At 40.8% G+C, this 25,212-nt stretch overlaps 2 protein-coding genes across 28 annotated transcripts in view; one reads left to right on the forward strand and one right to left on the reverse strand.

Annotated features, from left to right (window-relative positions):
• FER1L5 (fer-1 like family member 5) overlaps positions 1-3,438 on the reverse strand; it is a 59,937-nt gene extending 56,499 nt beyond the window's left edge. For 14 of the 16 annotated variants that reach the window (XR_008289272.1, XR_008289274.1, XM_053200497.1 and 11 more), the window contains exon 1: positions 2,969-3,343. The gene's annotated coding sequence lies outside the window, so the exon portion shown is untranslated. Of the gene's footprint in view, positions 1-2,968 lie in introns of all 16 variants that reach the window. The other 2 variants (XM_053200496.1, XM_053200498.1) reach the window with 2 other exon arrangements.
• A 23-nt stretch (positions 3,439-3,461) lies between these two features.
• The window catches only part of KANSL3 (KAT8 regulatory NSL complex subunit 3), a 43,277-nt gene continuing 21,526 nt past the window's right edge, over positions 3,462-25,212 (forward strand). For 4 of the 12 annotated variants that reach the window (XR_008289276.1, XM_027072582.2, XM_027072584.2 and 1 more), the window contains exons 1-9: positions 3,462-3,575; positions 4,632-4,896; positions 7,538-7,708; positions 17,854-17,944; positions 18,071-18,256; positions 23,907-24,038; positions 24,289-24,405; positions 24,653-24,754; positions 24,858-24,929. Coding sequence is in view for 11 of the 12 variants with exons in the window: in XM_027072582.2 (XP_026928383.1) it covers positions 4,682-4,896; positions 7,538-7,708; positions 17,854-17,944; positions 18,071-18,256; positions 23,907-24,038; positions 24,289-24,405; positions 24,653-24,754; positions 24,858-24,929 (1,086 nt within the window). In the remaining variant the exon portion in view is untranslated. Of the gene's footprint in view, positions 3,576-3,812; positions 3,976-4,631; positions 4,897-5,341; positions 5,401-7,329; positions 7,402-7,468; positions 7,709-11,378; positions 11,441-16,588; positions 16,633-17,853; positions 17,945-18,070; positions 18,257-23,906; positions 24,039-24,288; positions 24,406-24,652; positions 24,755-24,857; positions 24,930-25,212 lie in introns of those variants that run through there. The other 8 variants (XM_053200514.1, XM_053200513.1, XM_053200518.1 and 5 more) reach the window with 8 other exon arrangements.

Raw genomic sequence — 25,212 nt, forward strand, 5'->3', positions numbered from 1 at the left:
CCCTGCTCATGCACGTGCACTCTTTCTCTCTCAAAATAAATGCTTTTAAAAAATAAAGTTTTTTTATAGCAGATTTACCGATATATAATTCACATACCACAAATCCAGGCTTTTAAACTGTAACATTCAGGTTTTTAATATATTCACAATGTTGTGGGACTATCACCACTAATTCCAGAATATTCCATCACCCTAAAGAGAAATCTCATATCCATTAGCAGTCAGTCCCCATTTTCCCCTTCCCCTAACCTCTGGAAACATGTATCCACTTTCTTTGTCTATGGATTTGCCTGTTCTGGACGTTTCACATAAATGGAATTGTACAATATGTGGCCTTTTTTGACTGGCTTCTTTAACTGAGTGTAATGTTTTCAGGGTTCATCCATGTTGTGACATGTATCAGTACTTCACTCCTTTTTATGGCTTAATAAATCCACTGTATAGATATATCACATTTTATATATCCATTCACCAGTTTATGGACATTTAGGTTAACACTTTTTAGCCATTATAAATAATGCTGCTCTGAACACTTGTATACTTGTTTTTATGTGTACATATGTTTTCAATTCTCTTGGGTATACCTGTAAGAATGGAATTACCATTATGTTTAACTTTCTGAGGAACTGTCAGACTGTTCCAAAGTGGCTGCATTATTTTGCAATCCAGCCAGTAATGATGAGGATTTAAATTTCTCCACATACTTGCCAACACTTTTTATCATTTTTTAAAAAAGGAGTCTTGGGGCACCTGGGTGGCTTAGTCGGTTAAGCATCCAACTTCGGGCTCAGGTTATGATCTCATGGTTCTTGGGTTCGAGCCCCACGTGGGCTCTGTGCTGACAGCGCAGAGCCTGGAGCCTGCTTCAGATTCTATGTCTCCCTCTCGCTCTGCCCCTCCTCAGTTTATGCTTTGTCTCTCTCTCTCAAAAATGAATAAATGTTAAAAAAAATTGTAATAATAATAAAAAAAGTAATCTCTCTGTCCAACACGGGGCTTGAATTCACAACCTTAAGATCAGGACTCTCACAATCTACCGACTGAGTCAGCCAGGTACTCCTTACCATGTTTTTGTTGTCACTGTTGACTTTTTAGCCATCCTAGTGGATATGAAGTAGTAAAGATTTATTTTTCAACTCAAACCATGTCTCTTGCCTTGGTGTCCTGCTGTCTGTCAACCAATTCATAGACCATTAGTCAACACAGAAACCATGCCCTATGTCCTGGGCTATGTTCTCTGCTGAAGGATATAAAGAAGGTTAATGCCCGTGACTTTGAGGATCTACTCTTTATTTACCAAATACAGGAAAGTTAACACAAGGCAGTCTATGGTCAGTACCAAAATTCTTACTGGGACAACTAGGGCCCTGCAGGTTCTGGCTTATGTCTCTCTCCAACTTTGTCTCTTTTCACCTGTTTCCTAGTTGTACTGTTCTCACCTTTTTTTTTCCCCCCTTTAATGTTACCAAGTTTCTTTCTGCCTCAGAGCCTTTTTCCCCCGTTCTTTCTCCTGGAGATCTTCTCTCCCAACACATACGACATTACCTCATTCTCTTGGTTTCAGCTTCATTGTTACCTTCACAAGGACAACTTTCCCATCACCCAAGCCAAGGCTGGCTCACTGTTCTATATGCTCATCACCTTGCTCTTTATCTAATCACAGTAGGCATGGTGGGGAGTGGAGCTGTGAGGGATTAAATGCCTAGGTTCTGGAGCCAGACTGTCTGGGTTCCAGTTCTGCCTTTGATACTTACTAGCTGTGTAACATCAGGCAAAATACTTTACCTCCTTGGATACAACTATAATAGAACCTAGCATATAAAGCCATTGAGAGGGTTAACAGAAAAAAGTCATTTATGTCACCTGGAACTTGTTTGGTATTCTTTAAATGCTAGCCCTTATTTTCACAGTTATAAATTTAACAATTTTTTTATGTAGATTAAAAAGAAGCATGCCTCATCAGTGCTGTATCCTCAGCACCTAGCACAGTACCTATCACATAGTAGGAATTTAATAAATATTTGTGAGTGAATGAAGGCCAAGTGTATCCCACAGGATATCAGAGGAAGGAAAGGCATTTTAGGGAGGAGATGGCCAACCCCAATCAATTGGTAGTGACATTCTGGAGTCCTGTGTGGAGAAATGATTTTGAAGTTGCATGTGGGTTCACAGTGGGCTGTAATTGATTAAACATGTCTGCCAAGGCACTGGAAACAAAACAAAACAAAACAAAACCCCTGCAAAGTAAGCACTAAGGTTTTGACATCTCTGCTATAGAGAATACTCACTATCCTATTGGAAACAGTCTGGAATTGTGAAATGACCACGGTTTGCCTCCTTTGTCTCAACTGCTTCCCCACTCCCTGACCTTCCATCTTTCCCCTGGGCACTCTGGGCTCTGTGTTGCATTCATTGTAAAGGCCCTCTGCTGCATTGTGTTTCTTTATTTGGGCTGCTCTCTGCACCTATTTCCATCAGCTTTACTTCAGCTGTCTCACTCCTGCTCTGATAGGCAACGAAAATGAGTTGAACCAATCCACTAAAGACCCTAAGATGACTGGACTTGACTCTTGATTGTGTTTTCCATTCCATTTAACCTGCAGTTAAATCTAGCCTGGGGGTGGGGTGTGTGTGTGTGTGTGTGTGTGTGTGTGTGTGTGTGGTATAGGGCTGGGTAACCATGCCATGGTGGAGAGCAGGGGAGCGGGCGGCCAAGGAGGCCTAGTGAAGTGGACCAGAGTGAGGGCATATGCACACTCCATGCCTGCCACACTGGAAAGTGAGTCCAGTGCTGCCACAGCCTCCAACTTTCCAAGGGAACCCAGAAATCTGGATTTTTACATGAAATCTCCCTAGTTTCAAATGTTTGCAATTAAATAAATTTTAAAGAAAGCAATGGGTAGGCCAAAGAAAATGGTGTTGGGCTGTACTTGGCCCATTTGCTATCCCTGAGTCTGCCCTTACTAACCTTTCCAATCCCTCTGCAATGGCCTGGTCCTTCAGAATCCAGCCTTCCGTGACTTCCCCTTCATGACACCACCTCAATCCTTTCGTCAGAAATCTTTCTTTTTGTAGAACACTCTGGGGGTCCCTCATGGTAATTAGCATCGTGAGATCTGCTTGTGTTCCTGCCAGGTACCAGGCATTCCCCATTTCATTCTCTCAGCCGCCCAGTGAAGTATTTGCACATTTAAAGATGGTGGGGGAGGGGGAAGGGACGCTGAGCTCTTGCTGGGGTCATAAAGCCAAAGAGTTAAGTGTTGGCGCTGAGATTCCAAACCCTCAAGTCTGGTCTCTACCTTTTATGGCACTGTCTCCTTAAACTCCTCAGCCGCAGGCCGTGGTGTCGTCGCCTCGGGACTCAGTACTGACTCTGCCTGCGAGACTCGCGGGCCTCCTGCCTTTTCTCTTCCCGCCTTTTGGCCGCAGCGTTTCCCTCTCCGGGTTTTCTCGCTCACCGCCCTTCTCAGGCGAAAATCCTCTTCCGCGCTTTGCGGAGAGCCGGGCGTGGAGGCGGTAACGCGCACGCGCGCAGGGATCCGGCCCGGGCCGAGCGCGCGGCCCGGCGATTGCGGGTGAGGGAAGGGCCGGCGCCGGCGGGATGGCCGGTCCGGGGGTGGGGGAAGGGGGTCTCGGGGCGGAGCGGGCGGGGACCTCGGCGAAGGCTTCAGGACTCCCTGGGCATGCGGCGACCGGAGGCCAGAGCCCGGGGCGGGGCCGCTGTGGTCGGACGGGCGCGTTGGGCCGGGGGAGGACTTGGGCCGCCTTGACGCGGGCGCCCAGCCGGTCCGGGGCCCGTGACGCGGGTGGGAGGCGGGTGCGAGGCGGCTCCTCCTCGTCGCGAACTCTCGGTGACCTTGGCCAAGTCACTTCATTCCTCCCTCCCGAGCCGGCGCCTTCGTCTGTAAAGTGCGAATTATAAGCCCTGCCTACTAGATGGGGCGTTTTAAGGTTCGGTGGCGAGACCTCGGCGGAGTACGTGGAGTACCGGGCGGTTTGCCGGGGACTGCCCACCCTGGGGCGGGGGAGAGGGGCCTTCCTGGGACAGCGTTTTGTTGCAGCCTTTGGGCAGGAGTTCTCCTTTGGAGATTTTAGAGACTCCAGAGAATTACGAAATAGTTGCAAAACTTTTAACGTAAGAAAGAAACTTGAAGGGCTTCCTTGAGGCCCACGTTGCCCTGCTGTTAGGAGGGTGCTCACGCCCTGGCCGTGGAGACGCTCCGAGAAGATTTAGAAAATCGTGTGGAGCAGCCGAGCGAGCGACACCCTTAGCTTTGGAAGAATTGTTTGTGATTTCTGTTGTTTGCCAAAACCCTGTATGGGATTTATGGTGCTGGCCAAGCAAGTTTAGTATGTGTCCATGTGAGGCCTTTGTGAACAGTGGATTTAGTCATCTTTACAGTAAACGGATTTTGTAGAGATTGAGTATGGAGGGTCCTAATGGTGCCAAAAGCCTTTTTGATTGGTGGTGTGGGATCTCAGGAGCCCTCCCTATGGTGGGCAAAGGTCTGCGGTGTAATGGACACTCCATTTATGAACGATAGGTCACAAAAGAAGGGTATTAGATATTCTAGGTTGGAAGACGTTTATAGAGTCTTTGAATTGACTTAAACTGAAACTTCTCACTGCAGGTGACTAGTATGCAGATACCCATTCTCTGACTTGCTGGCCCTCTACTGACATGGCCCACCGGGGTGGGGAGAGGGACTTCCAGACTTCAGCCCGGCGCATGGGCACCTCGCTGCTCTTCCAGCTTTCAGTGCACGAGCGGGAGCTGGACCTGGTTTTTCTGGATCATAGCTATGCCAAGCCATGGAGTGCCCACCCAGATGCCAGTAGTGCTCGCCCCACCCGCATGCTCTTTGTGACTCCCCGGAGGCAACATGAAAGTAACATGTGAGTTTGGGCTTCTCTCCTAAGGGCTGCTGTTGCCTTAATTGGGCAGTAATCAGATGGTGGAGATTAGAGAGAATTTTATTGTGGAAGCTTGTATCGGGGGCCTTGGATACTTACTTCAGTCATCTCTGTTAAGGAGTGTGGGGATATCAGGCCTATATGTAGACCTTTGCATTCAAGACATCTAACAAATTAGGAAAGCAAACAACATCTACATAATATGGTATATAATATAGGTATCTATAATAGGACTTATATGGAAAGAGTGAAGAAAAAGGCTGAAGAGTTATTACCACTCAGGATTAGACTCATTCCCTTTAGTCTGGTGTTCTGGCTTGTTCCAACACTGGCAGCAATAACCTTTTTATGGTGATGTGATTTCCTTTTGCTGGCTTCACCCAGCAAAGTTTAGGAGCATATTCCAAGACCTTGCTTTCTCTCTTAGCTTGTCACCACCCATGGGTGCTAGGTCTGATTATATTTTCAACTGGACGACATTATAGGGTAAGGACTTTTTTCATAAACTTACTGTGTAATAATCATCCAGTTACATTTGGCCTAAATAAACTTGTTTAGCAGTTCTTTTGAGCTTTAAGGTATGGTATTCGAATTCTATTTCCAAATTGGTTGATATATTCTATTTTGATGATCCAATCATGGCCTTAATAATTTTATAAACTTTTGGGGGGGAAGAGACTTTTTTTTCTTTGTTTTACTCTGATTCAATGTCTAATCTTTACCACAGGTTTTAGGTTTGTTGGTGAATAGAGATCTTGGATTTTGCTTCTTTATATCTCTCATTGAGCCTTAATGAGCTAGAGGTACCATGATGTGTGTGTTTTAAACAGTGTAGAATAGTGGTTTTATTTCATTTCCCAGTGAAGGCAGCATTTTGTTAGCTCTTTTAGTTGTACAGGGCGGGGGATTTGTGACTTTTAGGGATAATCCAGCATAATCTTGCCTCTGGCCTAGGGCATAACTGAAGAGCTCTTTTAAAGCTTCTTGTTAACGTTGAAACTCCTATGTTCAGATCTCATGATATTTTCTTTAAGTGACATTCTGTGGACTTGCTCATTTCAGTGCTTAGAAAATTATTTCCTCTTATAAGCCATCTCCACATACAGGTCCGGAAAGTGGGAATTTAGCATGTTTTAGGGACTCTTTTTAAGTCATTGTGCCTAGAATATGGTTATAGTGAGGGTGTTCGTGGCAGCTAGGGGAGAAGTAGGCACAGACTACCTCGTGTAAGAATTTGATGAGTGATAAGAAGTCACTGAAGGATTTTAAGCTAGAGATTGGATTTATATTTTTAAAAAATCGCTTTGAATTTTTATTGAATAGATACAGTTCAGAAGTAGAAATAGAGAAGGCTTGCTAGGAGACTATTGTAGTAGTGGGGGCCAGAGATTGTGACAGGTTGGATAGGGGCAGGAATAGTACAGATGGAGAAAAAGGATGGCCTTGAGATATATTTCATAGGTAGAGCCAACAGGACCTGCTGTGGTGAGTTGGAAAGATGGCCCAGGACTGAAGGGAAAGGTGAAATTAGGATGACTCAGATTTTTGGCTTAAGTAGCTGGGTGGTGCTATGAGTTGGGGACTGGGGGCTTGGAGGATAGGTTTGGAATTGTGAAATCCAGAGTTCCTTTTTAGACATACAAGTCTAAGTGCCTTGCCCAGTGTCTGGTCCAGAGAAGATGGTCAGCTCTTTCACCCACCACCCAATCTAGCTGCACATTATTTCACTTTGTTTCATAATGATATAGTTATTCCAGCTATTGGGAATGGGTGTCATTAAGATCATTGGGGTCAGAAAGTTGAAGTGATGTTTGGTAGACAGCCAATAGACAATTTTTATTGGTATAGTATTTTGGGTGACTAAGTTGGTACAGCGAAGAGCCTTTATGGCACTAGGATTTCATTAACATTTTAAAATATGAAAGACCCATCACATGTCCATTTCTATTTGTTTCTGTTCTAGGCTTCTTACACAATGAGTTAAATAACTAAGGTGTCTACATTCCAGGCGATCTGTCTTAGACAATCATAGACTTTTACAGCCTATAATTAACTACGGGTTGACTTGCTAACAAAAGAGAAAGTATGTAAGAATAATTTAAAACTCTAGACTAGCACTGTCCAACAGAACTCTCAGCAATGAAAAAATGCTCTGTATCTGTGCTATCTAACATAGTAGCAGCTAGCCACATCTGTCTGTTGAACACTTGAAATGTGGCTAGTGCAACTGAGGCACTGAATTTTTAATTCTGTTTAATTTTTATTTAAACAGTTGAATGTGGCTTATAGCTACTGTATTGGAAAGCACATCTAGGTGGTCAGGTTTGCTTATAGAATATATTTGTCTTTTAAAAACTACAGGTGTTTGTTATTTTTTGTATGGACTCACTTAAAAATGACTTTGTGTTCCCCCAGCACATAACAGCATGTCAGAGGGCAGAGATCTAGACAAGTGTGGGAAAGATGACTTTGGATCATAATTTTCTTGCGGGTATACTATGCTTATACATACTTTAAAACTGATTATATTAAAGAGTCATTTTTTGGCAACCAGATGATCGTTAAAACACCTGTGTTGTGTGAAGTACGTGTGGCCTGGTCCTATTTCCTCACCTGTTTACAGTGAATCAGACGTCCCAATAGATGTGGAGACAGTCACATCAACCCCTGTGCCGCTCTACGACAATCAGAAGGCACGCAGTGTGATGAACGAGTGTGAACGGCATGTCATCTTTGCCAGGACTGATGCAGATGCTCCTCCTCCACCAGAGGACTGGGAGGAGCATGTCAACAGGTAGGCCGCTGCTCGGGAGAACTGGTCACTACAGGGTTAATAGTCATCACATTGTAAATATTTTGTATCATCATCTTCATTGAAACACATCTGTTAGGAGCTTATTTCATTTGCAGCCACACAAGTCAGAATGTTTTCTTTTTTGTTGTTTATTTTAGAGAGAGAGAGAGCACATGTGCGCAAGAGCACACACAAGTGGGGGACAGGCATAAAGAGAGGGGAACAGAGGATCTGAAGAGGGCAAATCAGAATGTTTTCTTAACTCTCTGTGTTATAACTCTCAGCTCAGGATGCAGTGAGGTGCTTGAGGGGGGCTTGCGTCTTACCCATCTTTGCATCCCTGACACCTAGGACACTGCCTGGCACATAGTAGGCATATAATAAATGTTTTTTGAATAAGTAAATGAATCAAATATGATAGGTATGACTAGTTCTGTATTTTCCATGGTACAGGTTTTATATGATATGGGACTACAAACAAACCATTAAATAAGAGTACATTTGTAAGATACTGTACTTATATGGTCTATAACTAGAGTAATGAAAATGTTTTGGAGTTGCTTGAAAAGCTAACAGATGTTTGATTTGCATGGCTTTTAAAATAGTTTTGCAATCTGGTTTTCAGGGAACACTTCAGCCCATTTTCATGAGTTTGTTAGCTGATTTTATTCCCATGCTTCCTACTGACCCAGGGGACTCCACTCTTCTCCAGCTCATTTGTCATTTCTTTAGCATACTTTGTTCTACATTTTTTTAATGTTTTATTATTTACTTTTGAGAAAGAGACAGAGTGTGAATGTGGGAGGGTCAGAGAGAGAGGGAGACACAGAATCTGAAGCAGGCTCCAGGCTCTGAGCTATCAGTACAGAGCCTGACACAGGGCTCGAACTCACAAGCTGTGAGATCATGACCTGAGCTAAAATTGGATGCTCAGGTGGACTGAGCCACCCAGGTGCCCCTAGCATACTTTTTTTTTTTTAAGTTTATTTATTTATTTATTAGAAAGAGAAGGTGCAAGTCAGGGAGGGTCAGAGAGAGAGGGAAAGAGAGAATCCCAAACAGGTTCCACACTGTCAGTGCAGAGCCCAATGGGTTTGAACCCATGAACTGTAAGATCATGACTTGAGCTGAAGTTGGATGCTTAACTGACTGAGCCACTCAGGTGCCCCTCCTTTAGCGTTTGTTTATTTTTTACTTACTGCATGATAGTGTTATGAAGATAAAATTTATGTACCATACAAATTACCTATTTAATGTGTACAAACAGTGGTTTTTACTTTATGCACCACCACAATTTGGTGAACATTTTTGTCATCCACAAAAGAAACTGTACCCATTAACAGTCACTTCCATTTCTTCCCAACCCCTTCAAGCCCTGACAACCTCCAGTCTACTTTCTGTCTCTCTAAATTTGCCTACTCTGGATGTTTCATATAAATGGAACCATATAGTATGTGGCCTTTTGTGTCTGTCACTTAGCATAATATTTTCAAGATTCATTCATGTTGTAGCACCAGTTAATACTTCATTCCCTTTTATTGCTGAAATCCATTGTGTGGATATACCACATTTTGTTTAACCATTCGTCACTGATGGATATTTGGGTTGCTAACATTTTTTGACTATTTTGAATAATGTTGCTATGAACATTCATGTACTTATTTTTTTGTGGACATATGTTTTCAGTTCTCTTACATATATACCTAGGAGTGGAATTGCTGGGTCATATGGTAACTCTTTTTAACTTTTGAGGAATTTCAGATCATTTTCTTTTAAAAAATTGTTTTTAATCCTCAAATCAGTTTTCTAGGTGTGCAGGATGGTTTAGTGTTGATCTGGCTATTTCATGGACACGAGACACAAAAAAAACTTCCGTGCTGTTCTGCCATCTTGGCTCCTCTTTTTAAAAAATTTTTAAAAATGTTTATTTTTGAGACACACACACACACACACACACACACACACACACACACACACAGAATGCGAGCGGGGGAGGGACAGAGAGAGGGAGACACAGAATCCGAAGCAGGCTCCAGGCTCTGAGCTGTCAGCACAGAGCCTGACGTGGGGCTCGAACTCACAGACTGCAAGATCATGACCTGAGCCGAAGTCGGACGCTCAACTGACTGAGCCACCCAGGCGCCCCTCCTCAGACCATTTTCTAAAGGGGCTACACCATATTACATTCCCACCAGCAGTGTGTGAGAGTTCCAGTATTTTCACATGTTGGCCAGTACCAGTACTGTCTGCCTTTTTTATTTTTATTATTATTCTAGTGGATGTGAAGTGACATCTCATTGTGGTTTTAATTTGCATTTCCCTGATGGCTCTATCTCTATTTATCTACTATGTGTAAGGGAATGTTAAAATCTTTACATCAATAGTTGATAGGTAGTAAACTTGCCATAATGATGGAGATCTCTTGTTTTATAGTAAAGAGGAAGAGGTAGTTAGATACGAAGAAGGGTACAAAGGTTTGAGGCAATTGGCATGATTTATGAATCTGGTCAGAAACAGGGAATGAGATTGAACAGGTATACTTGTGTAAGCAAAGTAGTAGCTATTGTAAGAGGAGCCGTTCTGCACCTGGGTGAAGAGCTTGTGAAAAAGTTGTTTGGGGTCTTGAATTGGAATTAATGTTGTGCCCTAAGAAGGAGAAATGCTCTCCAGAGCCTCACCTAAACAGGGACACTTCTGCTGTAATTGAAGATCAATGACTGGAATATTACCAGAGTCGGTGAATTCAGCAAAATGGCTTATCACCATTGTTACAGTTAATAGTAATAAAAAAAATAGTGACAATGGTAGTAACAAAAAAGAACTACCATTTGTTGAGTGCTTCCTAGGTGCCAGGCATTGTGCCAAGCGCTTCATATGCATTACTTCTTTTAATCCTCACTATAATGCTCCGAGATATATCCCTTCTCCATCTCTCTTTTATAAGATGAAGAAACTGAGCTCAGGGAGTTTAAGAAACCTTAGTTTAGGAAGTGGTGGAGCAGAGATTTATCCAAAGCAAGCCATCTGAGTCCAGAGTTCAGTGTTTTTGGCTGTGTACCCTTTCTTTAAGGGCACATCTGTCAGAGACACCAGTTAGTGGTGGCTGAACAGGGTGGCCTCACACTATCCTTTTGTGGTGTTATTGGCTGCCTTGTCCTCAGTTTGCAATTTCTGAAACTGCATGGGAAAAGTGCATGAAGTTTTTTTTATCTGTTCACCATGGTCGTGATCAAGAAGTTTTGGGGGACTCTTCAAACGTAACCAAAGTCATTAGAGACTTAATGCATGTGAATATCAGTTTCTTAATTTATAAGAAGAGAAATAACTTGCAAGGCAGATGAGATACGGGGGTGGCCTGGCCAGAGCATCGATTCTCAGTTGGAGTCTGGGAAGCTGTTCTGTTCCAGAAATGGGTGGTAAGTGGACATTTTGCTCTGGAAGCACCCTCCTTCAACAAGGCAGCTAGCACCCATCTTTCCTCAAAGCAAGATGGGCCCACAAAGTAGGCCAGGGTACATCTTCACCTGCCCAGTCCTGCAGAGAAACATTGACCGAGTCTTATCTTTGGCTTGTCTTTCTCCATGTGGATCTCCATCCTTCTGTTATGACATTGCCACAGATTGAAATGATTAATTAGCGCTCAGTTTATCTCAGATTATTTGTTTTTTAGTGTCTGATGAGATTTTGGAGGCGTCTTCTCATTAGCAACAGGCTTACAAACCATCTCTTCAGGTAGGTCACTTTTGCACATAGCTAATTTCATTATTTGATGATACTTACTGGCTTCAATTTCAGAGGTCACCATTTTATGACCTTGTACCTCCCCACCCTCACCCCCTGAATTCTGGATGTGTAGCCTGTGTAGAGCTTGCAGTTAGTTCCCTCTGCTCTGATTATAATCATCTTGTTTCCATTCTTTCCCTTGACTTGATTGTTAAATTGCTGCTTCTTTTCTTCCTGTATAAAATCATGTAAAATTACCATTTCCCACATCAAGAACTCATGGGCTATAGGACAGCACTCTAGAAATCTGTTTTTCCTCAGAGCTTATTGATCTATCAGTAGAGTCAGAAACTTAATTTTTATTGTTAGTGCCCCTTTTCCCCCTTTTGAATTATTTTGGTAGAAACTACCTTTAGATAGCTTTCTGTGTATAGATAATTAGGGCCACCTCCCACCCCCAACTAACTCTTTCTCTAGTAAGGCCTGATATTTTGTGAAACAGTTTAAATATCCCTCTCTGCCTGATTTAATTGTCTAGATCAGGGGTTGGCACACTGTGGCCCTTGTACCAAATTTGACCTATTGCCTGTTTTTCTATGGCCCATGAGCTAAGAATGTTTTTTCCATTTTTAAGTGGTTAAAAAAAAGTCAAAAGACACGTGAAATTCAGATTTCTGTGTCCATAAATATAGTTCCATTGGAACACAGTCATGCACGGTATTTAGGTATTGTTCATAGCTGCTTTTGCACTATACCCACAGACTTGCAAAGTGGTGACCCAGACCAAATGGCCCACAAACTCTGAAATAACAAAGTCTGTTATAACAAAGTTTGCTAACCTCTGGTTAGATCGTGTTCTTATATCTGCATGTCAAAGTCATGTGACGTGGAGAACCTTTGAAAATGGTTTACATTTGCTGGTATAGCAATGTTGTCCTGAGGAAGTTGGACTGGCTTTTTTTTTTTCCTCCCAGATGTTTTGTCAAATGCCAAGTTTAATTAGATGCACAGCTTTTGGAAGACATTTAACAAAATACTTCTGACACATATTTCTCAGCATTGCTCAAATGAATTTTAGGACATTTCCAACATTTCAGTAAAAGAATCTAGTGTCCTCAAGTAGGTTGTCTTATCTTAGAATTCAGAACTTCTGAATTCACCCAAAGGAAAATTGTTCCCCATTTAAAATTTGCTCTAATTATATTTCTCGATATTGTGTGTATCTATCTGTGTATTAACCTTAATTGGATGTTTGATATTTTGAGTCTAAGATCCTTGAGTTGTTTTTCCCTCTCCCACTCCCTCCCTCTTCCTTTTTGCCTTTCTCCTAGTGTCTAAACAAAGAATTTTTATAATCTGAAAAAAATAAGTGTGGCCTATTCAGTCTCTCTGATGTTCTTTGTCTCTCCTCGTTTGACTTTTGGTTAAAAAGAAAATCCTTTAGACATTTTAATATTGAGTTAGTCTCCTTTAAAACAGAGAATAGATTGCCTTTGAAAGTATCTGGCTTTTCTGGGACCAATGTGACTTTGGCTGCTTTGGATAAGATGAACCAGAGGTCAGACATCATTCAGGTTCTATCAAAGCTTGGGGAACATGAGATTATGTGATCTCATCTAAGAAATGAAGAAAAGGCACTTTTGCACTCATGAAAATTGAATTGGTTTAGGTGGGGGAGCACATTGACTCACCGCAGTTCCCATCAGCTATTTGACTGTTTAGACTTGTATTTAAAATTCTGTCTCCTGTTTTTAAAATTTTCCTTAATTATATCTTTTGCATGCTCTTTATCTTAATCTTGGGTTAGATCATTTTTTTTTTCCTGCCCACTTAATTTTCCAGCCTCCCACGAAGCTAACAAAATATAGAGAACACGTTTCAGTTCTTGGAATCACTTTGTTATATATCCAGCAACAATCCTAAGAACTTTTTCTGGGATTTAGACTCTCAACCTTGTGGTTTTTCAATTTAATTTCAGCTGTCGTTGGTGTATGGTAGTAATTTCTAAGTAGCTTTCTAGCCCCCATTTTGTTCACATCATTTTCCTTGCTCTCATCATTTTGGGTTTTAGAATAAATATAGAGTAAGAAAAACAAATAGAGAAAACATCCTGTTATATAATAAAGAACAGGATAATTTTGGAAATGCTGTTGGTGCCTTGTAAATAAATTATATCTTATTCTCTGTCCTTGGAATTAAAGTATGCAACATGATTGATAGACTTTGGGAAAACACAAGAGATTATTGAACATGAAGAATTGTATTCATTGCTTAACCTGTTTGATTAAAAGTGAGCATTATTACCGGGGGTGAGGCTACAGTGTAATACTACTTTTGAAGTGTTGCAGTTTCTTTAAACATATTATTTTCACAGAACTTCAAATTTGAAGTTTCCAGAACTGGAAATTTGAAATGTTTAACACAGCTAGCTTTTGATCTTTTGTTTCCACTTCAAGAAATACTTGCATTCTACAGAGATACTTGCATGCCCATATAAAGATGTAGACAGATATGTGTATGTGTGTATTGGTGGGGAAAGAAAGGGTGGTCACTGCAACTGTGTATAATAGCAATAAAAGGCACAACCTAATGCCCACCAATAAGGTAGAACCAGCCATTAAAAACAAAGAAGTGTGTTGGGCGCCTGCGCGTCTCAGTTGGTTGAGCATCTGACTCTTGATTTCAGCTCAGGTCATGATCTCATGGTTCATGAAATCAAGCCCCGGGTTATACTCTGTGCTGACAGCATGGTGGAAATACATCCATGTATTTCTGAGCCCACCTGAGAATCACTACCCATGAGAAAGATACACTCATAGGAATGTGTTGTGCATTTAAATAATGTGCAGGAAAATGAGATTATGAAACAATCACAGGCCTTCCTGATCCCAAGGTATCCTGAGTCCCAACATTGAGTTGAAGCTTCTCCCCACCTCCCAAGTCAGAAGTCTCTGAAATAATCAAACCACCACAAAAACAGACTGGATTCTGATGAAGTAGCAGGAATTAAGCCAAGAGAACGAGGGGAAAATAAGAAAAAGGACAATTCCACAAAACCTGAGACTGCTTTTAGTACCCCAGGTTACAGAAGGGTGGGAAGCTTCAGAGGTTAAGGGATTTAGCTGTAGCAAGGATAGCTACTTAAGATAGAGGGTGCTTCTGAATTCTTGATCATGGACTTCAGCTACTCTCTTAAAACTTCTGCTTCGTCAGTTATCATAGCTACCTGAGTTTTTGGTTGCTGGAAGGAGGTCCTTAGAGGTTGTGCTTTCCACACCTATTTTACAGACAAGGATACTGAAGACACACAGCAAGCTCTTTATTACAGAGCTGATTAGAGTCCTGGCTCCTAGTTAGTGTTCTCCTGGACTGTGTGTAACTAGTGAGTTGTAAAACCTCCACCAAGGTGGAGATTTTATTTTTTATTTTACTGAGGACCATTATTTTCTCCCTTTCTAGAGGGTATTTACTCTAAGGACAGTATAGGGTAGTTGTAAAAAGTGAATAACAAAGGGTAATTTGCCCTGCATCTGCATATTTACTGGGCCATGTTACTAGTATTCTTAGATGACCTGTATAAAATAGGGTATCTTGGTGGTGGTGTATGATGGAAGGGATACTAGTCTGTTATAGAGTAAGAAAAATTGAGATTGTTGAAGTTTCAAGCAGCCTCCTTCAGTTTGCCCATCCTGGTATCATGAAGGGCTCAGTTGACAGTTGAACCTGAGTCCTGTTTTGGCATTCCTCTCCTGCTCAGTACCCATGTGCTTAGTGTGGTAGGGAGTGTGAGGGTTGGAATCTGTACTCAGCTGTTTACAAGGCTTGGTATGTAATGTGCATACAGTTCATCCATTTATTTATTCAGCAAATGTTTAAGTGGCTCTTATGTGTCAGACACTTTTACATGCTGGGGATGTAACACTTAAATCCGATAAAAATCCCTGCCATCTTGGCATTTACATTCAAGCAGAGGGAGACAGACTAAACAAAGAAGTAAAATGGAGCATGAGGTGGGGAGCTGGCTGGAAAGGGGAATAGGGAATCTGGGTGTTGGTAGTTTTAAATAAGGTTGAGTCAGGGGAAGGCTCACTAGAAGGTGATGTTTGAGCAACAACCTGAAGGAGAAGGAGCCATTGTTTCAGGTAGAAGGGATGGATGACAAGGGCCCAGTCTGTGATGTAGAAGCTTATAGGGTGTGTGGGGGGTGGGTTGGGGCATGTGGTGAAGCCCAGTAGGTTAGGGGTAGTCAGGGATGATGAGGTTGGAGAGACTGTTGGGTCTAGACTGTAAGGAGGTGGTTGTTTTCAACTGATTGAAATGGGGCCACTAAAGGCCTTTGAGCAGAGTGACATGATCTGACTTAGGTTTTTTGATTGATTTTCTTTTTCCCCCGTAATTGATTTTCCAAACTGACTTTCCAAAAGGTTGTACTAATTTATATTTCCATCAACAAACTATGGAGAGACCTATTTTCTTACATTCTCAGAACACAGAGTATTAGTAAACTTCTTAATAACTTTTAAGTCACTAAATAATAACTTCATATTTATTTAATCTTCAATAACTTTTAATAACTTTAATGTTTAATAACCTGATAACTTTGTAACTTCACCCATTTGATAGGTGAAAAATAATGTTTTATGACTTTAATTTGCATGTTTGATTTTGAAGGGAGTTTACTTTTTTTGTGTGAACTGCCTTTTCATTTTCTTTGCCCATTGTTTTTGTTTCGAGTGTTTTGTCACTTCCTCACTAATTTTCTGGAGGCTTTTTCTATTTTAATGAAATGGCAAGTACTTTTTCCATTGCGTTTTGACTTTGTTTATGATAGTTTAGTGTTTTCCTTTACAGAAGTTTGAAGTTTTTATTAATCTTTATATCTTTAATATTTATCTTTCTTTTATGGCTTCTGTTTAGGTCTTAGGTCATACTTAGAAATGTCTCGCTCATTCTGGGTAAATATATATTTGCCACTTTTTTCCTATTCCTTTTGTAACTTTATATTTTTTAATATTTAACTTTTCTACCTAGAATTTATTTTGGTATAAAGAGTGATACATAGGTGTCCAGATTTTCTTCTTCCTATTGGCTAGTGGTCATCTCAGCGCTACTTACTTTAACCCTACTGATTGAAATGCTGCTATGATCTCATTCCAGGTTCTCATTTGGGTCTGGCATCCACTTAAATTGTTTTTTTAAAGGTAACTTCATCACCAGTTTTTTTGTGTGTGTGTGGTTTTTTTTTTAAGGCAGTGGGAGTTAATAAATATTGATTGGGCATCTATTACTTTCTCTTAATCTCTTTACAAAGATTACTGACCAGAGTTGGGAGTATCAGAGTCATTAAGATTGCCAGGAATGGGCTGAAGGAGGCTTTAAAAGCCCCTTGCAATGAGGTGTGATGAGGTGGGAACAAGAGCAGGAGGACTAGTTTCTAATTGCAGGGAGTTTACAGCTAAGTTGGAGGATAATACACAAAGCCTTCTCTAATCAAAGTAGAAGTGTGTATGCCAGTGGCATGTGAGGATGGTTCAGTACTAACTTACATGGAACAGACCATTCAAAAGTTAATTTGCTAATAGTATACAGAAAAATATTAAAAATATACACAGAAAAGGGAGAGAGGTAGTGTGGGGTGGAATATTAGGGAGTGGGAGAAAAGCGTCATCTGTTATATTCCTAAAGCATTATTTTTGGGGTGCCTGGGTGGCTCAGTTAGCTAAGCATCCAATTCTTGATCTCAACTCAGGTCTTGATCTCAGGATTGTGAATTCAAGCCTTGTGTTGGGGTCCACACTGGGTGTGAAGACTACTTTAAAAAAGAAAGCTAATTTATTATTTATTTATTTATTTATTTATTTATTTATTTATTTATTTATGTTTTTTAAAGTAATCTCTACACCCGCCGTGGGGCTCAAACTCACAACCCCGAGATTGAAAGTCACACGCTCTACCGACTAAGCCACCTAGATGCCCCCTAAAGCTAATTAAAATAGGCCTCTTATCTTAGTCTGAGGTTTTAGTACACTAAAATGCTTGTTCATGCTGTCTTTTTTTGTGAAATATTAAACTCTTGAAACTCTTGAAATTCAAATATATTTGTGCCATGCTTTTATTAGTGGATTATTTTAGCCTCTAGATAATTAGCTTTGCTAGCCCTGAAAAAATTTCACTCATAACTGGTTTTGACTTGTAGTATATATATTAATATAAATGTAAACTAAGGTGACTTATGGGCAGGATTGGGACCAGAATCTAGGTCTTGTGCTTTAGCTCAGTGGTCTTAGATTAAAGCTGCTTTGAGTTATATTGTTTCACAGTGGAGACCAAAAAAAAAAAAAGTGGCGTAATCTTTGTACAGTGTACTTGCGTGAGGAGTGTCTCCGGAGTTTGACTTTAATTCCTCAGAGTTTCTCTTATAGGACTGGTTGGACAATGGCCCAGAACAAGCTCTTTAACAAGATCCTCAAAGCCCTGCAGTCTGACCGGCTTGCCCGCTTGGCCAATGAAGGGGTAAGACTCTAGAAGGGCTCTGCCTTGTTCAGCCTTACTGGCTGACTACCTTGACGATCCCCCTACCTACTCCAGTTGTTAATAAGGTGGCCCTTCACGTGTTATCACTTCACTTACATCATCCAGGCTTGCAATGAGCCAGTACTACGCCGTGTTGCTGTGGACAAGTGTGCAAGGAGAGTGCGGCAGGCTCTCGCAAGCGTGAGCTGGGACACCAAGCTGATCCAGTGGCTGCATACCACCCTGGTGGAGACCTTGAGTCTGCCCATGCTGGCTGCCTACCTGGATGCTTTGCAGACACTGAAAGGGAAGGTAAGGCTGTGATTGGCATCTGTCCTGTCCTGGAGTAGCAGTCTCTGCTGTGGGTTCAGGAAGTGGGGTTGGGCAAGGTCACTGCCTGGTCAGCCTGGAGGACATGACTGAAGCTAAATAAGAGACGTGTTATCATTTCACGTTTTGTCTGGTGTAAATGTCTTCAGTCCTGCTGTCTCCAGGATGGAGCGTAGGGCTTGAAAACCAAAATGTACTTTAGCCTCTCTAGTCCTGTCTGCAGCTGGTGGTTTGAGTCACCTCTGAGGTCAGATGAGAAAAGAATTACCACAGAGGAGACAAAGGACTTAACAGGGAGGCGTGTTGAGAAGGAGGCAAGAAGCCGACTTAGCTGTTTGGAGTACAGGATTGCAGAGTGGGGAGTTTTCCAGAGCACTGTCCATTCTAGGCTGCGCTCTCAGCAGTGGTTCCTCTATTCTCAGATTCTTCTTAGACTATCAGGTTCTGTCTCAAATTAAAAAAAAATTTTTTTTATTTTTATTATTGAAGCATAATTGGGATATAGTTTCAGGTGTGCAGCATAGTTTCTTGACAATTCTGTACATTACTCAAGTGTTCCCCACTGTAAGTGTAGTCACCATCTGTCACCATAGAATGTTATTATAGCGTTATTGACTATATTTCCTATGCTGTACTTTTCGTCTCTGTGACTTAATTTATTTTATAATTGGAAGTTGCATCTCTTAATCCCCTTCACCTATTTCGCCTGTCCCCCAACTGTCTTTCCTCTGGCAACCACCAGTTCTCTGTATTTATGAGTCTGTTTTGTAGCTTGTTCATTTGTTTTTTAGATTCCACATATAAGTGGAATCACTTGGTGTTTGTCTTTCTCTGACTTACTTCACTTAGCGTAATATCCTCCAGGTCCATCCATGTTGTCACAGATGGCAGAATCTCATTCTTTTTCATGGCTGAGTATATTCCATTATATATATATACCACATCATCTTTATCCATTCATCTGTTGGTGGGTACTTGGTTGCTTGCATACCTTAGTTACTACAAATAATGCTGTAGTGAACATAGGGGTGCTTATTATATCTTTTCAAATTAGTGTTTTCTTTTTCTTTTTTTTTTTTAATGTTTATTTGTTTTGAGAGAGAGTGTGTGCGAGCAGGGGAGAGGCAGGAGAGTGGGGGAGAGAGAGAGAATCCCAAGTAGGCTCCATGCTCAGTGCCGAGCCCAACATGGGGCTTGATCCCACGACTATGAGATCATGACCTGAACTGAAATCAAGAGTTGGACTCTTAACTGACTGAGCTAACCAGGCACTCCAGTGTTTTCATTTTCTTTGGATAAATACCCAGCAGTGAATTTCTGGTTCATATGGTAATTCTATTTTTAATTTTTTGAGGAACCTCCATATTGTTTTCCCCAGTCGTTGCACCAATTTACATTCCCACCAATAGTGCACACAAGGGTTCCCTTATCACCATATCCTTGCCAACACTTGTTATTTTTTGTCATTTTGATATTAGCCATTCTGACTGGTATAAGGTGGTGAGTCCTTGTGGTTTTAATTTGCATTTCCCTCATGGTTAGTGATGTTGAGCATCTTTTCATGTGTTTATTGGCCATGTGCATGCCTTCTTTGGTAAAGTATTCAGGTCCTCTGCCCATTTTTTAATTGGGTTATTTATTTTTTGGTGTTGAGTTGCATAAGTTCTTTATATATTTTGGATACTAACTCCTTATCAGATCTATCATTTGCAAATATCTTCTCCCATTTAGGAGGTTGCCTTTTCGTTTTGTTGATGGTTTCTTTTGCTGTGCAAAACCTTTTTATTTTGGTGTAATCCCAATAGTTTATTTTTGCTTTTGTTTTTCTTGCCTGAGGGAACATATCCATAATTATGTTGTTAAGGTCAGTGTCCAAGAGATTACTGCCTATAGTTTCTCCCTTCCTCCCTCCCTCCATCCCTCCCTCCCTCCCTTCCTTCCTGTAATGTTTATTTGTTTTTGAGAGAGAGAGAGAATAGGGGAGGGGCAAAGAGAGAGGGAGACACAGAATCTGAAGCAGGCTCCAGGCTCTGAGCTGTCAGCACAGAGCCCGATGCTGGGCTCGAACCCACGAACTGTGAGGTCATGACCTGAGCTGAAGTCAGACACTTAACTGACTGAGCCACTCAGGCGCCCCTGTGATTTCTTCTAGGAGTTTTGTGGTTTCAGATCTCACATTTAGATCTTTAATCCATTTTAAATTTATTTCTGTGTATGGTATAAGAAAGTGGTCCAGTTTCATTCTTTTGCATGTAGCTGTCTGGTTTTCTCAACATAATTTGTTGAAGAGACTGTATTTGCCCCATTGTATTCTTGCCTTTGTCATAGAGTAATTGATAATATAAGCATAGGTTTATTTCTGGGTTGTCTATTCTGTTTCATTGATCCATGTGTCTGTTTTTATGCCTCAGTCATACTGTTTTGATTGCCATTGCCTGATAATATATATAGTTTGAAATCAGGGAGCATGATGTGTCTAGCTTTTGTTCTTTCTCATGATTGCTTTAGATATTTGGTGGGGTTTTTTTTTTTGTGGTTCCATACAAATTTTAGGGTTGTGCTATTTCTCTGAAAAGTCCTGTTGGAATTTAATAGGTATTGCATTGAATCTGCAGATTGCTTTGGGTATTTTGGATATTTTGGATATTTTAACAACATTCTTCCAATATGTGAGCAAAAATATCTGTTTGTGTCTTTTTCAGTTTCTTTCATTAACGTCTTACATTTTTCAGTGCACATGTCTTTCACTTCCCTGGTTAAATTTATTCCTAGGTATTTTATTCTTTTTGATACAGTTGTAAGCAGGATTGTCTTTTAAATTTCTCTTTCTGCTAGTTAGTTATTAGTGTATAGAAATGTGACAGATGTTTGTATATCGATTTTGTATCCTGAAACTTTACTGAATTTGTTTATTAGTTCTTTTTTTTAATTAAATTAAATTTTTAAAATTTACACCCAAGTTAGCATATAGTGCAACAATGATTTCAGAGGTAGATTCCTTAATGCCCCTTACCCATTTAGCCCATCCTCCCTCCCACAATCCCTCCAGTAACCCTCTGTTTGTTCTCCATATTTAAGAGTCTCTTATGTTTCGTCCCCCTCCCTGTTTTTATATTATTTTTGCTTCCCTTCCCTTGTGTTCATCTGTTCTGTGTCTTAAAGTCCTCATATGAATGAAGTCATATGACATTTGTCTTTCTCTGATTTCCCTTAGCATGATACCCTTTAGTTCCATCCACATAGTGGATGACACTTAACTGACTTACAAATGGCAAGATTTTATTCTTTTTGATTGCTGAGTAATACTCCACTATATATATGTATATGTGTGTGTGTGTACACACGCACACACACACACATCTTCTTTATCCATTCGTCTATTGATGGACATTTGGGCTCTTTCCATACTTTGGCTTTGTTGATAGTGCTGCTATAAACATTGGGGTGTCTATGTCCCTTTGAAACAGCATACCTGTATCCCTTGGATAAATACCTAGTAGTGCAATTGCTGGGTCATAGGGTAGTTCTATTTTTAATTCTTTCAGGAGCCTCCAGACTGTTTCCCAGGGTGGCTGCACCAGTTTGCATTCCCACCAGCAGTGCAAAAGAGATCCTCTCACTCCACATCCTTGCCAACATCTGTTGTTGCCTGAGTTGTTAATGTTAGCCATTCTGACAGGTGTGAGGTGGTATCTCGTTGTGGTTTTGATTTGTATTTCCCTGATGATGAGTGATGTTGAATATTTTTTCATGTGTCGGTTGGCCATCTAGATGTCTTCTTTGGAGAAGTCTATTCATGTCTTTTGCCCATTTCTTCGCTGGATTGTTTTTTGGGTGTTGAATTTGATAAGTTCTTTATAGATTTTGGATACTAGCCCTTTATCTGAGATGTTGTTTGCAAATATCTTCTCCCATTCTGTCAGTTGCCTTTTAGTTTTGCTGATTGTTTCCTTCACTGTGCAGAAGCTTTTTATTTTGATGAGGTCCCAATAGTTCATTTTTGCTTTTGTTTCCTTTGCCTCTGGAGATGTGTTGAAGTAAGAAGTAAGAAGGTCAAAGAGGTTTTTGCTTGCTTTCTCCTTGAGGATTCTGATGGCTTCCTGCCTTACATTTAGGTCTTTCATCCATTTTGAGTTTATTTTTGTGTATGGTTGAGAAAGTGGTCCAGGTTCATTCTTCTGCATGTCGCTGTCCAGTTTTCCCAGAAGCACTTGCTGCTTTATTCCATTGGATATTCTTTCCTGCTTTGTCAAAGATTAGTTGACCATACGTTTGTGTGTCCATTTCTGGGTTCTCTGTTCTGTTCCATTGATCTGAGTGTCTGTTTTTGTGCCATGAATTTGTTTATTAGTTCTAACAGCTTTTTGGTGGAGTCGTTAGGGTTTTCTGTATATAATATGTCATCTACAAATAGTGACAGTTTTACTTCTTCGTTTCTAATTTGGATGCCTTTTATTTTTCTTGTCTAATTGCTCTAGCTAGGACTAATAGTAATACTGCGTTGAATAAAAGTAGTAAGAGTGGGCATTCTTATCTTGTTCCTGATCTTAGAAGAAATCTCTTAGCTTTTCACTATTGGGTATGGTGTTAGCTGTGGATTGACCTTTTATAACCCACATCACCATTGTACTTTTCATTGTCCAGTTTCTCAAAACCTTTTTGTTTTTCTAAAGACTACCTTTAACATTAAAAAATTTTTCCTTTTCCCTAGGTCACTTTGACCTTTTGTGGGTAATGTGAAATTCCCAGAGATATTTCTTCTCAGTGTAAGCATTAGAATGTCTGAAACTTATATTTTTACACATCTGTGAGGTCACATTTCTGGTGAATAGTGAAAAATAGGGTAGAGTATAAATCACAATATACACAATACATAAGTTATATTATTTTGAACACAATAACAGATTTCCTTAATATGCCAAAGTTTGAAGGCAGTATTCTAGATGAAAATGCAGATTTAAAAAAAAAAAAATTTATAAAATCAATATGTTCATTGAAGAAATTTAGAAAATACAGCAATCTAAAAAGGGAAGAGCTGTCCATAACTCCATAAATATCACTATTAATATTTTGTCATATTTTCTAACAGCACTTTTTCTCTATTTTATTTTTAATATTTTAGTAAAGTTGTGTTCCTGTGTTACTACAAATTCTTTTAAATATCTTAAATTAACCCTTAATATCTAGTTATGTGGATAATTTGCTTAACTACTCTTATAGATATATTTAGGTTGTTTCATCTTTTTGATTATTATTGAGAGAGAATTTATCTTTTGCATTCCCCTCCCTCCCCCCCCGCGAACCCTATATGTGTGTGTTTGTGGTTTTGATATATTTTGTTGGGAAAGGTTCTCAGAAGTAGAATCCTTTGGGAAAGGGATAGGAATGAATTTAAGTCTCTTGATGCATATCACTGGGGTCCTTTCCAGAGGATTGTATCCATTTACCTTCAGTGATGGGAGACATACTTTTCAACTATCCACTTATTTGTACTTTTGTCCCTGAGTAAAGTTTGAGAGGCTTAGTTGAAGTCTGTCTGTGGCTCATAATGGGGTTCTGTCCTCCCACCCTATTACTGTTGGTGGACAGGTCTCTTGCTTCACACTGGAAGCATCTTTGCTTTTGCTTTTAGATCCCTACTTTGATTGACCGGATGCTTGTGTCATCTAACACGAAGACTGGGGCTGCAGGAGCTGAGGCCTTGTCCCTCCTGTTGAAGAGGCCCTGGGATCCTGCTGTGGGGGTGCTTTCTCATAACAAACCAGTAAGTTAGAGCAGCTCAAAACTTAACTTTGGCCCATGAAGTTTTTAGAATCCAGTCTCAGAATCTTAGCAAGAGGGTAATAAATGACTTGTTTAACTTTTCCCATTAATAACTGGTTGTGTATACTGCTTAGCATAGTTTCATAAGGAAATTAGCATTGTTTGGGATAAGAAAGGTATTGGGATACTTGGGATTTTGTGGAGCAGCACCTCTTCCTCACTGGTTCTCTGTTGGGGTTCTTTCTTCTTAGAGCAAACTCCCTGGCTCTCCTCTCATTCTCATTGCGTCCTCTGGGCCTTCTAGCTCCGTGTTCCCCACCTCACGCCGCCACCGCTTCTGGCAATCTCAGCTATCCTGCTTAGGCAAGGTATGTGTGGGAACAAGCGGAACTGTCTCCTGGGTGGACATAGAGGCTTGGGGGACTAAGCAGAAGGAATGCAGGAGGGGATCAAAATGGATGGACTTAAATGTTGAGCATCCCCTCCACTCTCTTTTGGTTTTTAATTTGAATGGTGCTTATCCAAGGTTGAAGAGATTTAGGGTAGGTTAGGCAGAATTGAGAGAAGATTTGAAACTAACTTCTGCTGGTATGGCTGCCACTTTCTTTCCTTTAGGTCATCCCCGTAGCCACCCATCTGCTGAACAATGGTAGTGGAGTAGGAGTTCTGCAGTGTCTTGAGCATATGATTGGGGCAGTGAGAAGCAAAGTGCTGGAGGTGAGAACGCCCTCAGTTCACTGGGGCACACCCAGCGTTCTGGGGTTGTTCTGCACCCAGCTATAGCCTCCTGTCTTACTGTCTGCTTTCTCTTCCCGCAAAGATTCACAGCCATTTCCCCCACAAACCCATTATCTTGATTGGCTGGAATACAGGAGCATTGGTGGCCTGTCACGTAAGTAATTCCCATCTCATTTGGAGGTTGTCCTATGATAGATACTAGTACTGCTGATTGCTACCACTGAGTTCTTTTTTATGTTCCAGGCACTGTGCTAGATGATCTGCCTACATAAATGCATTTTAAAGTGTAGAAGACGATTTTTTAACTTTATTGTGAAAATTTTAAGCAGAAACTTAAAAGGAGAATAGTCCTATAATAAACCCTGTGAGCCCCTCACCCAGCATTACCAGTGATTAACTTATGATCAGGCTCCTTTCATCTTACTCCTGCCCACTTT

The sequence above is a fragment of the Acinonyx jubatus genome, chromosome A3 (assembly GCF_027475565.1).
Source record: "Acinonyx jubatus isolate Ajub_Pintada_27869175 chromosome A3, VMU_Ajub_asm_v1.0, whole genome shotgun sequence".
Classification (NCBI taxonomy): Eukaryota; Metazoa; Chordata; class Mammalia; order Carnivora; family Felidae; genus Acinonyx; species Acinonyx jubatus.